The sequence below is a fragment of the Ictalurus punctatus genome, chromosome 18 (genome assembly GCF_001660625.3).
Source record: "Ictalurus punctatus breed USDA103 chromosome 18, Coco_2.0, whole genome shotgun sequence".
Taxonomy (NCBI): domain Eukaryota; kingdom Metazoa; phylum Chordata; class Actinopteri; order Siluriformes; family Ictaluridae; genus Ictalurus; species Ictalurus punctatus.
The window spans coordinates 5,450,762-5,462,916 of NC_030433.2; the positions used below are offsets into that span (position 1 = coordinate 5,450,762).

A 12,155-nucleotide genomic window follows, 5' to 3' on the forward strand; every position below is an offset into this window, starting at 1 on the left:
TGCCTTATAAAAGTCATTTAAAGACAAAGATAGGGAGTCTGTGATCTGCAATATCACATTAGAATGAGCCCAGAGTCTTTAGGCTACTGTGTACATTATTCCAGGTCTGAAATGAGTACTATCATTAACAATAACAGAGCTGTTCCTCCACCAGGAAGCAAAGATTAACACAAATAACTCTTCTATTTTGGCATGGCCAATCTTGACCTTATTAACTTTGTTGAGTGTGACATGCTTAGTTCTTCTTCCTTGCTCAACAGTATCATTTCGGGCTACTGAAATTAGTTCCACCTGTAGTTCATCCATGTGGATTTTTTCAGACAATAAGGCATAAGGCATATTTATTAGGGCTTTAATACAATGTCACTGGATCTGGATCTGTTTAGTGCTCCAAATATCCGTATCTGTATCTGAATTTTCATTTAAACCTGAATAAGGTGTGCATAAACCAGAAGTTTATGTTTTATGTACAAACCCTACCGCTATGCCCCCCCAAAACACAGGAAAACACTGACTGCAATGCACCTGTTAAGCAGCAGAGGGCACTAAAAAGGACAAACTGCTCTTTTAAAGGCCAGGATAACCTACAACAACATCCAGAGTCCACTATGGATGCTTATCACAGTAACACAAGCCTCCTGTATAGTCTTGCTCACATATCACAGTTGCTGAATCAGAAGGCAGCGTGTCTATCGACGCACTAATTAAGAGTCTGATCTCGTCAACGTCCAAGGTCATTGAATCTTTAATCACTGCCATGCATCAACTTGCACGTTTTCAGTGGAGTCAGCTAACGGTGAACGGCTGATTTGCTGTACTCACTACACAAATGATCTCATTATACATATCAGAAACCACAATAACAACATTCCGCGTGGTTTAAGTTGCACTCACTGCAGCATACAGTAGAGTATGGATACGTCTAAGCTCTGTATCAGAGTATAAAAGAGGACGTGTGCTATGTTTCCGTCCTCTCTGTAATCTGCTGTACCTTCTCTCTTCATGCCCATGGCTAGGCATTTCTGATAGCGGCAGTACTGGCAGCGGTTTCGCTGGCGCTTGTCGATCACACAGTCCTTGTTGTCTCTGCAGGTGTAGGTCAGGTCCTTCCGTACGGTTCTCTTAAAGAACCCCTTGCAGCCCTCGCAGCTGTAGACGCCGTAGTGTTTACCTGAGGAGACAGCATATCCGTCAAACTCGGCTGAACACACAGGTCACAAATTCACGAAATGCACGTGAGTATTTATCCTTTTTATTTTCGTACTGCTGTGTATGCATACCAGAGGAGCGATCTCCACAGATAGCACAGATGTGCTTGGTGAGAGACAGAGGGGTCCCCGAAGACTGCGCTGGCACCTTCATCATGCCATTTATGCCCACCGGAGGCTTGATGTCCTCTGAGCTGCTCACGGAGTTCATCGGCGAGTTCAACTGTAACATATATACGCACAAAAACAACACAAACCTGTTTAGATACACTCTTAAACGGGGGTTTTAAGGGTTCTTTGGACAGCTAAGGCTTCTCCTTTTCCATACGGAGTTCTACTCTGATAGAGAAACCCTTGGGATTCAGGGACAAGATAAAGAACCTTTAAGGGCTCTAGATCTAACCTTATTTGTTAACGAGTGTAGATACTAAATGGCCAGGAGTTGTTACACACACGATACTTTAAGCCATTTTTACAATGCACAATATCGATCGCAATATTTAAACTCTGAGAAAAAGGGTTCGTCAAAAGCCCTACTATACTTGAAAGGAAAACCCTTCAGCAGGGTTCATCATCAATGATTCAACTGTATAACGGGAGCCATGATGTCAAACATTGCAGCTAGTCTTATGTATTAGGCAAGACATTCGTCGATGTAAAAGCCAATGTAGAAACTTCGTCAATCAGATGTACAGTACCTAATATTACAGGCGTGCAATATGCTGATGTCCCAGTGGTACTCCAAAAAATACAACATGGGCTTTATAGATAAATAGCCTACTTTTGAGGGCAACTGTGGCCCTATTGGGCGGGATGATATCCAAGCCCCTCAGGAAGCTGCCGCTCTCATTTCCTGTAAGTTATCTCATAGTCTTATGACAAGGTGACAATACAGAGGTAGGGTCAGACAGTAATAGAATTAAGGCCAATAAATTTGTATCAAAGAACAAAATTTGGGATTTCAGACTTGGGTGCACAACACAAACATAAATAGAGGTGAAAGACCGCCAATTCCACTTAAACTTGAAATACATTTATCTCATACACAACCTGGTCTGGAGAGAGCCTCAAAGCATTTAAAACCACAGAAGCCTACTGGATCTTATCGTTTATAATCAGGTAACTAACTTTTGCTAAATGTTAATAAGTCTTCCCGCTGAGATAAACTTGTCCCATATTATAGGGAGCTAGCACTACTGCTTGTTGAAGTACTTTATGTAGACATAGACAAAGTCACAATCCCCTATTCAGTCCTCAACATGGCAGCAAAAATGGCACACGGTGTGACGTCACATATAATGGAAGGATACATAATTAGCTGGTGCCACACCTTAATGTTCTCTTCAACCCTCTTTTCCTATCCCATTGTTTTAAAAACCTGGACACCGGTCATATTCCCCATTCCTAGCTAAAGTAAACCTGCGTTCTATTTCACTCCCATCCGACACATAATGAAACAATGCGGCCTGTGAATGTTGGCCTTTGATTGAGTTTGGAAAGACATATGGAGATTCTCATGTGATTAAAGCAGATGCGTTTGGGACGGGCCCATGCTTTCAGGCTCACATGCCTTCTCTGTTCATCTCCCTTACTTCCATCCTCTCTCTTTCTCTCTCGCTCTCTCTTTCTAGGGATTCAGTCATTTCAGGATGTGTCCTGAGCCTCATTAATGCTCATTCAACACTGCCAGTGCAAATATTCTATGCTAGGATAGCTGCAGTAAAATATTGAACAGGACAGTGGAATAAAGACAGGCTTGTGTTTCTTTTTTCTTGCGAAAATACACCCTTGCCAAAAATGTGCCGGGTTGAACTCATCCAGACACAGAGGGAGATTTGTTCATACATGAATATCCTGAAATGAGGCCTACGGCGTTCCGCATGGATTTATAAGAGCGCGTGAGGGAGGTCTAAGCTACAATCAACAGCAATTCATCATTTTCCTCACTGATCATCACCACCCAACATGTCCAGTGCTCATGGTGCATTAATAATGTCTCTCACTCTCTCTCTTTTATTAGTTTTTTTCATTATCCAAACTTTTATTTATTTATTTGATTATTCACGTTTACGTCCGAGCAAAAATGACACTGAAATGCAAGTTAAAGGCTCTGGGTTACTGATCAGAAGGTCAGAAGTTCAAGCCCCAGCACTACCAAGCTACCACCCTTGGGCAAGGCCCTTAACCCTCAATTGCTCAGTTGAATAAATGAGATAAACGTAAGTCACTCTGGATAAGAGCATCTGCCAAATGCCATAAATGTAAATCCTTGATGTCCAAAATCCAATCCACAACAGAAAATGTTATGCACTATGTTGCTGGAAATGTGTGAGATGCTCTTGCTCTGGGGCTTTGGCTGACTGGTCTGAACCAGCTGACTGATCTGACTTCCACAGACAGAGAGAGAGAGAGAGAGAGAGAGAGAGAGAGAGAGAGAGAGAGAGAGAGTCAGGAAATATCCTCGTGATGAGGTGCACCAGTCTGAGCAGGGAAATCTGTGTGCAGATGTCTGTACTTGACTGGATCTGATAATTCACTGAAAGATACGAATCAAACTTCATAATGTCGCACTCTTGAAAGCACGTTATTCATTAGACATCTTTTCCCCCCCGCTAAACATCCATCCATTTTCCATACCGCTTATCCTAAAAGGGGTCGCAGCGGAGCTTGGAGCCTATCCCAGAGAACTCGAAGCACACTCTGGACAGGGTGCCAATCAATCGCACACAAATACACACACCGATTCACACACTACGGACAATTTGTAAATGCCAATCAGTCTACAACGCGTGTCTTTGGACTGGGGGAAGGAAACTGGCGTACCCAGAGGAAACCCTTGAAGCACGCGGAGTACGTGCAAACTCCACATACACAGGGCAGAGGACGGGTTCAACCCCCCAACCCTAAGACACTGTGTCCCCCCCTTTTCTAAACATGTTTGCAGCTATACTTTTTTTTGGCTTTTCCCAACAAAAAAATTGCTGCCTGGAGTACCTTTGGTACTCATATGAAAATCTAGTGTCTCATGTGAAACACCGTAACAACTTTCCTAGCTAGTATCGGCTAACAAGCTGTATTAACTTGCCCTGTAGATTAGATTTATTATTATCAGTATTAAAGTTAGAAAATTTCAATATTGGAATACTGCCAGCGAATATATTCTACTCAACGTAAATTTTCCCCACATTTGGTCACCTGGAAAAATTCCCACCCACCGGCTCTCCCGTCATATGCCAGCTACAGTACCGACGGGGACGGTAAAGTCTAACACGTGCTTCCTCTGAGACATGTGAAGTCAACCCACCAGATTGTTTCCAGGTGCTACTCATACAGCATCACCTGGCAGTGTAACACTCTCGAAGGAAAGTGCTATCAGCCCTCTTCCACATACATGAGCTCACAGACACCCACATTTGGGTAGTGTTTCCTCCCACTACTCTCTCGGCTTCTGGCCACAGATGCCTGTAGCATTTACATTTTCGTTTATGGCATTTGGCCGATGCCCTTATCCAGAGCGACTTACGTTTGTACGGTCTCTGGACGATAGGGTGAACACTTTTTGGTTGCTCCACTTGGTAGCCTCCTCTGTGTTTGCTTTTCTCGCTTGCCCCTAACTTGTTCCCTGATTGGTCAGGAGACTTGCTTGCTGTCACTATGAAAAATTCAGAAAGCGCCCTAACAGTGTTTCTGATTATGAATACATTAAGAGGATGCGTGTCCAACAGCGCTGGAGCTGTGAAGGTGCTAACAGCAAGAGGGGCAAGACAGCTCAGGTCAAGACCCCATTTGGAAAGAAAGGACCACCGTCACTTCTCAGTTAACACTCGACCTACGTGTTGATGTGAGTAGTAGAGACGGCTGCATAGAGTCAGATGGCCAGAGGACACTCACAGACAAGACATGCCACCAAAACAAGACAGGGCTTCAACAAACAAGAATCCTGGTTCATCGCAACACAGTGGCTCAAAACAATGAAACCACACTGATGTCAAGACATTTAGTGCAGAATAAGAAACTTGGATTTAGTGTGCGGTTTACAAACATTGCAATCAGTAGATTCTTCCAATGCATGGCAATTTAAGTTCAAAAATTACACAAAATATCATTTTATTTTTTTTTATATTTATTTGTTGATGTTGTTGTAAACTACACTTCCTGTAGACTTCCTAGACTAGACTTCCTGTGATGGATGTGTTCCACCACTTAGTTTTCATCTCGTTTTCATCTTCATCCGTTTAGGTCTGCTTGGTATATTTGTGTGTATAATTATTGGCACCTTTCATTAAAACGACTGTATAAAATAAACATTATACGCAATTATTTATCTAATACACTAAACACTAGAGGAAAAGCTACTAAAAGCTAATTTTCTTTACCACAACAATATTCTGTGTAAAACTAATACCTTTATTAAAAAAAACACATTTGCAGCAAATATACTGACTCGAATGGACAGTGTTTAAAAAACGCAACCAAATAATCATCCTTAATAACTTCTATTATTTTTAGATTGTTCTCAGTATATAGGAACTCATTGACTCAATATTAGTGATAATATTTGCACACATGGAAAAATCTCTCTGTTGTCATTCAACAAAGGAAAAATCAAAAACAAAGTGCTTTCAACACAGATGATGAAGAGACAGATGGTTGTTGAATTGCCTAAATACAGTATGGATATAGAAATACTTGAAAAAATATAATTAAGCACCATCAAGTATAATCAAGGAGATAAATAATAATATAAAAATGATGTTTATATGATTCATGAAGTTGTCACAATTACACACCATTTCCACATCCATCCAAGAGTTGCACACGTTCAAGTGTCATTGAGTTTACAATTAGAATCGTGCGTTTTGTTTTCAGATGAGACCGAAATGAAACTTTTTCACCACAAACACTGTTGGCGTGCTGAGAAAAAAGAAAAAGAAAAAAGGGTCTGCATACGAGACCCCAAAGTCCCCATAAACACTGTAAAATACAGAGGTTTATCGCTGATGCTTTGTGGCTGTTTTACAGCTAGTGCTTCAGGGGCTCTTGTGAAGATTGATGACGACAAAGTACCATGATATTTTAGTCCAAAACCTGCTTGCCAAAAGGACTTAGCCATATATCTATCTCTCTACAAGAGAATGACTCCAAACATAGATTCAAATCAGCACAGAACTGTCTGTGGGATGTTCTGTAATGACCGTCTTTGTCTCTCGTGGTCTGAACTGAAGACAAGCTTGAGAATATAAACGAGTTTAAAATGCTTTGCATGGAGGATTGGACCAAGATCTTTCAACAAGTGTCTCCAAACTTGTTAGACATTCTTCTTTCTGAGATACGCTTGACCAAATCTGAAAGCACTAAATATCACTGATAGCATGTGTTTTTTATTTTATGTTACGTTATTTTACACTACCAGTCAAAAGTTTGGACTATTTTAGAATAATAACGAATACATAAAGTCTATAAATCCATCTATAAAGTCTATCCATCCATCCATTCTGCATAACGCTCATCCAACACAGGGTCACTGGGAGCCGGGATCCTATCCCAGGGAACTCGGGGCACAACCCTGGACAGGGTGACGATCTATCACAGAGTACGATCACAGACACAATCACACTCTATGGATAATTTGGAAATGTCAATAAACCTACGATGCATATCTCTGGATTGAGGGAGGAAACCCAGGTACCGGGAGGAAACCCCCAAAGCACGCAGGGCGGTGGCAGGATTCAAATCGCCAACCCCGGAGGACAACACACAACAGACCGTGATGTTATATAAAATAATGCACACCACGTGGGTGATGGTGGGGTTGGTGCGGGTTATGATGCAGCACGAGGCGCAAGCTAACACTTATTAAACATTAATAAATGTTTAATTTATTAATAGACACCACAACACGCATTTTAACAGTTTATAGTTAGATTGAAAGTTGTGGAACATCTGAGAGACAGCTGTTCCTGTTCTCACCTACGTTATAGCTGCGATAAACAGTCATTCTCTCACCAGCCCATCGGCACTGAGAGCACTTACAACCGACGCTTAGTCCATAAATGTTAAATAAACATCTCCTAGCAAAAAAAAAACAAAAAAAAAACTCCACCACATCAATGATTATATGAATTACTTTGCTAAACAATAATCTGTTCTTAAATACGTTTATCATTAGTCTTAGATTATGTGGGGCCTCCGCCGTACAAATCCTTGTGTATGAGCCGTTACTATAGAAACAATAAATGTATTAGAACATGTGCATCAATATTAAACAATCAGACAGAACTACCTGTGCTGTTATACGAATATGAAGCACACCTTCTGACCAATCAGATTTGAGCATTCACGAATAAATTTAAACATTTGCATTAACTTCATTATTTACATTCGTCTTACAGACAAATTTCATGGAGCTAAAAAATTCTGCAAGTGCCACACCAGGACCTCGATACTACATAATTATATTTACACAAAACACATTCGCCCTTTAACCCCAATACAGAGTGGCTTTTACGTTTCACTAGAATTCCTCTCTCTTGCAACCGTTCTAGAATAATAAAGAAAACATTAAGTCTATGAAATAACACATATGTAATTACGCAGTGGCCGAGAAAAGTGTTAAACTAATCAAAACGATCAAGAAATGATAAATAAATTTACACGGGTGTTAACTTCACTTTTTTTTTTTTCCATTCGTCTTATAGACAAATTTCAAATTTAGTGCAAAGCTTTAGTGCATTTTCACAAACGGTGCCGGAAATTCGGTTAGTGCCACACCGAGACATCAGTTCTACATAATTATATTTACACGACACACACTCCTCCTTTAACACCAATACAGAGTGGCTTTTACATTTCACTAGACTAAACAGGTGCTGCAGCAATCCTACACGAATGCAGTCACACTTGACTGAATAATAGGAACATTGATGCCTACATGCAGTCTATACACACACATGCACAACAGTATCACCCCTATACAAATATCTAAACTGTACAAGAGCTTTTACACACCCACACACATGCACACTTCAGAATGCTGCATTAAAGTCATAACCGGCTGTGCATCCATCATTTCTGTGGACACTACAGCTTGAAACCTGACATGGGCTAAATATGATGTATCGCTTCAGAAGCAGCTATTAACCTTGAGTAAAATGGAGGCTAGTCAAGGCTATGCTAGCTGGAAGACCGAGCTCCTGTGTGCTGCTGTAAGGAAGACATTAGCAGATGTCGAGGAAGGGAGATACGTGATGAATCACAACAGAGCTGCTTTATTTTACACAGCCTTTCAGTGAAAGAAAGCACTTTCGGTTATGATGAGGTCCTGTCTTGTGAAATGGGATCTATTAAACATGCGCACACACGCACAAAGATATCATGCAAGGTTTTACACACCTGTCCTCTAACTGCGCTTCCATGCACAATTCCTCTCTCCGTCCCGTCCAAATTCTAGACTCGGCCTCTGTTCAGCCTATTTTCAGTGCACTTGCAACTTTATCTGCTTGGACTTAGTCTCCGTGGTGGGGCAGAAGGATTAAAGGGGCTCATTTCTGTTACTGCAAATAGATTAATCTCCCCCTTTGCCCCCATACATGAACATGCACCCTTGTTTCTGGGGGTAGGGTGTAGCTAAAATGCCCCTCTCCATACACACACAAACACATGCGCTGTGAAAACTGCAAAAACAATGATCAATCCTTGCTATGTCGTAAATGACATAAGCTACGTTTTCTTTAAATAGGACACTACATTACACTGCTGATCAACTCTAGCCCATGGCAGTATCTCAAATAGTTAGTTGTCAGCTTCCTAGGGGTTAGGGGTCAGAGGTCACTCTGCAAGCTGCTTAGTAATGACAGCAGGAGCACAGAGTATGGCTTCGCTGCAGGAGCACGATGACAGCCAAAGCATGCGTGAGATTACTTAAAGAGTTTTTTTTTTTTTTTTTTTTTAAATAACCAGCATGTTTTACTCGTGATATGACATGTTCTAGGCTGCTGCCTCTCTTTCTCTCCTCCATACAAAATATACAGCGCTAACAGGCAAGAAAGAAAGAGAGAAAAAGAGATCTTGTAGGTTTGCTTAAGCTAAATTTGGCCAGAGTTAAAAATGTTACAGTGCTGTGGATGCTATTGTCATGGTAACACATTACCTTAAAATAAATAGAAAAAAGAAGCGAGAGAGAGAGAGAGAGAGAGAGAGAGAGAGAGAGAGAGAGAGAAGAAAAGAAAGTAAAGGAAGTCAAGATGTGAAAAAATGAAAGACAGAATGCAAAAAAAGAAAAAAATGGGAAAACAGAAAGAAATGAATGAAAGAAAGAAGGCATTGAAGAAAGTGTGAAATAAAGTGAGAAAGAAAATTAGCAAAGATAGAAAGATTTGCAGAAACAGAAAGATAGAAAGTAAAGAGAGAGAGAAGAAAGAACAAAAGAAAGAACGAAAGAAGGAAAGAAAAATATGTTATGAAAAGAAAGGAAAGTCAGGATGTGAAAAAAGAAAGAGAGAAAACTAAATAAATAAATAAATAAATAAAGTTTGAAATAAAGTGAGAAATTTCAGAAAGACAGAGAAAAATAGCAAGAAAGAAAGAAAGAAAGAAAGAAAGAAAGAAAGACAGAAAGAAAGAAAGAAAGACAGACTGATGACAAAGAGAAGAAAAAATATAATGAAGAAGGACAGAAAAAAGATTTTAGGGAAATAAAATGCAAAGAGGTAGGAGAAACGAAAAGAGAGAAAAAGGAGAGAGAGATGAAAAAGAAAGAAAGAAAGAAAGAAAAGAAAAAAGAAAAAAGGAAGGAAGCAAATAGAGGAAAGAAAAATATCATCATGAAAAGAAAGGAAAGAAAGTCAGGGTGTGAAAAGAGAGAGAGAGAAAGCTAAATAAGAAAAAGGGGCGAAGAAAGAATTAAATATTAAAGAAAGTGTGAAATAAAGTGAGAAAGATCAGAAAGACCGAGAAAAACAGCTAGAGAGAAAGAAAGACTGATGACAAAGAAAAGAAAAAATATAATGTAAGAAGGAAAGAAAAAAGACAGGAAGTGAAAGAAAGACTGAGGGAAATATCACGCAAAAGAGGAAGGAAAATAAAAGAAAGAAAGGAAGGAAGGAAGGAAAGAGGAAGGAAAAACATGTTATGAAAAGAAAGGAAAGAAAGTCAGTATGTGAAAAAAGAAAGAGAACGCAAAAAAGAAAAAGGGGAAAGAAAGAAAGAAAACATTAAATAAAGTGAGAAATAAAGTGAGAAATATCAGAAAGACAGAGAATAATAGCAAGAAAGAAAGAAAGAAAGACTGATGACAAAGAAACGAAAAAATATAATGTAAGAAGGACAGAAAAAAGATTTTAGGGAAATAGAAAGCAAAGAGGAAGGAAAGAGAAAGAAGAGAGAGAGAGATAAAGAACGAAAGAAAGAGAAAAAGGAAGGAAAGAAGGCAGCAAATCGAGGAAAGACTGAGAAAAACAGCCAGAGAGAAAGAAGGACTGATTACAAAGAAAAGAAAAAAAATATAATGTAAGAAGGAAAGTGGAAGGAAAGAAAGACAGGAAGTGAAAGAAAGACTGAGGGAAATATAACGCAAAAGAGGAAGGAAGAGGACTGGAAAGAAAAGAAAGACATTAAAAATGCCGCAGTGGTCCGGGCTTTAAAGGAATTGATAGAAGTAAAGCTGGAGTACTCGAGTCTGTGAACCAGTCATTGACATTCACAGAGCACTGCGTCTCTCTCACAGCTGAAAACTCGGTGAAATTCTCCACTAGTTCGCAGCTCTTTCGTTAGTTCAGTGCCAGAGTTCACTTGAGGTGCTAAATCTCCTGATCGCTATTAAAGAGCCGACTCGGTGCAGTGTCCCTGCAAGACCCGGGAGCGAGTTACTCTATATCACTGTTTCATATTCTCACCTGGCATTAGAAACATAGAGAGCCGAGACACAACGCGATGCATTTCATGTGAATGAGGACAGGCAGATGAAACGTCTGGATGCTGCGTCCATGCAGCAAGCCTGAGAAAGCACCTTAGAGAGAGCTGAAGATTCGGAGCAGGGGCTTTAACGGAGCTTATCCCGTCTTACTGAGCCGGAGAACAGGCTTCCTTCAGAAGGACACTTCAAAGGCTACTTCATATCCTGCAGCCAAAAGCCCTAAACACACCCGCCTCATCTAGCTGATAACGCTGGAGCTCCTCTTATACACCCATCTCGAGTGGAACTGAGATCAGTAACGATGATGGCGACGGCGGTGACTAATTATGTAACACTGCGTCTTATCGATGGCTCAGAGAGACAGAAATGGATTAGCAGGCAGAAGTTATTCAACAACAGGAAGCCAGGATGTCATCAAACCTCAACGCTTCTCCGGGCTGCATGTGGCCAGAGAGTAAAGACCACCACATGGAAACCACACCAGCACACACACCTCGGAGGTCAGTGTGTAACCCCCCGGGCCTGATAACCCCACTTGAGCTCTGACCTTTGACCGTTCACACGCATAACTCAGCCTGAGAGTGACCCCATCGATGAGAGTGTGAAGGGGATTCTGGGAACTGTCACCCACAGAGAGGTGGTCCTGGGGCTCGGCATGATGCTTCATTCTCAATTATTCCAATGCACAAGACGTTTCAGACAGTTACAGTCCACTTCCTACACAAATATGTATACAAAATATACATCGCGTGACATCATCTTAACAAAAGATCAACTCGAATACAGAAAGCATGTATCAAGAACGGGTACAATCCCCGAATGGGTCCCTAATGCACCAGTTGGTATCTTGAGAACGAATTAAAAATTCCTATAATTAAGGTCAAACAAAATAACAATCATCTTTAAGTTCTTTAAGCAGGGAATAACACACTTTGGGATGTGCTGTTATATGAACGCAATCAACAACAGGGTAATGCGATTTGGCCTGACCCTAAGCAGGGCTACCATCACCACCCCAAAAGTGTTTTCCAAGG

At 40.6% G+C, this 12,155-nt stretch overlaps 1 protein-coding gene across 10 annotated transcripts in view; it reads right to left on the minus strand.

Moving 5' to 3' along the window:
* The window catches only part of rxraa (retinoid X receptor, alpha a), a 159,617-nt gene that overhangs the window by 20,861 nt on the left and 126,601 nt on the right, over positions 1-12,155 (minus strand). For 7 of the 10 annotated variants that reach the window (XM_017492919.3, XM_017492923.3, XM_047161937.2 and 4 more), the window contains 2 exons: positions 1,281-1,440; positions 992-1,171 (listed from right to left, as the gene is read on the minus strand). In XM_017492919.3, coding sequence (XP_017348408.1) covers positions 992-1,171; positions 1,281-1,440 — 340 coding nt within the window. The remainder of the gene's footprint in view (positions 1-991; positions 1,172-1,280; positions 1,441-12,155) is intronic. The other 3 variants (XM_017492920.3, XM_017492916.3, XM_017492918.3) reach the window with 1 other exon arrangement.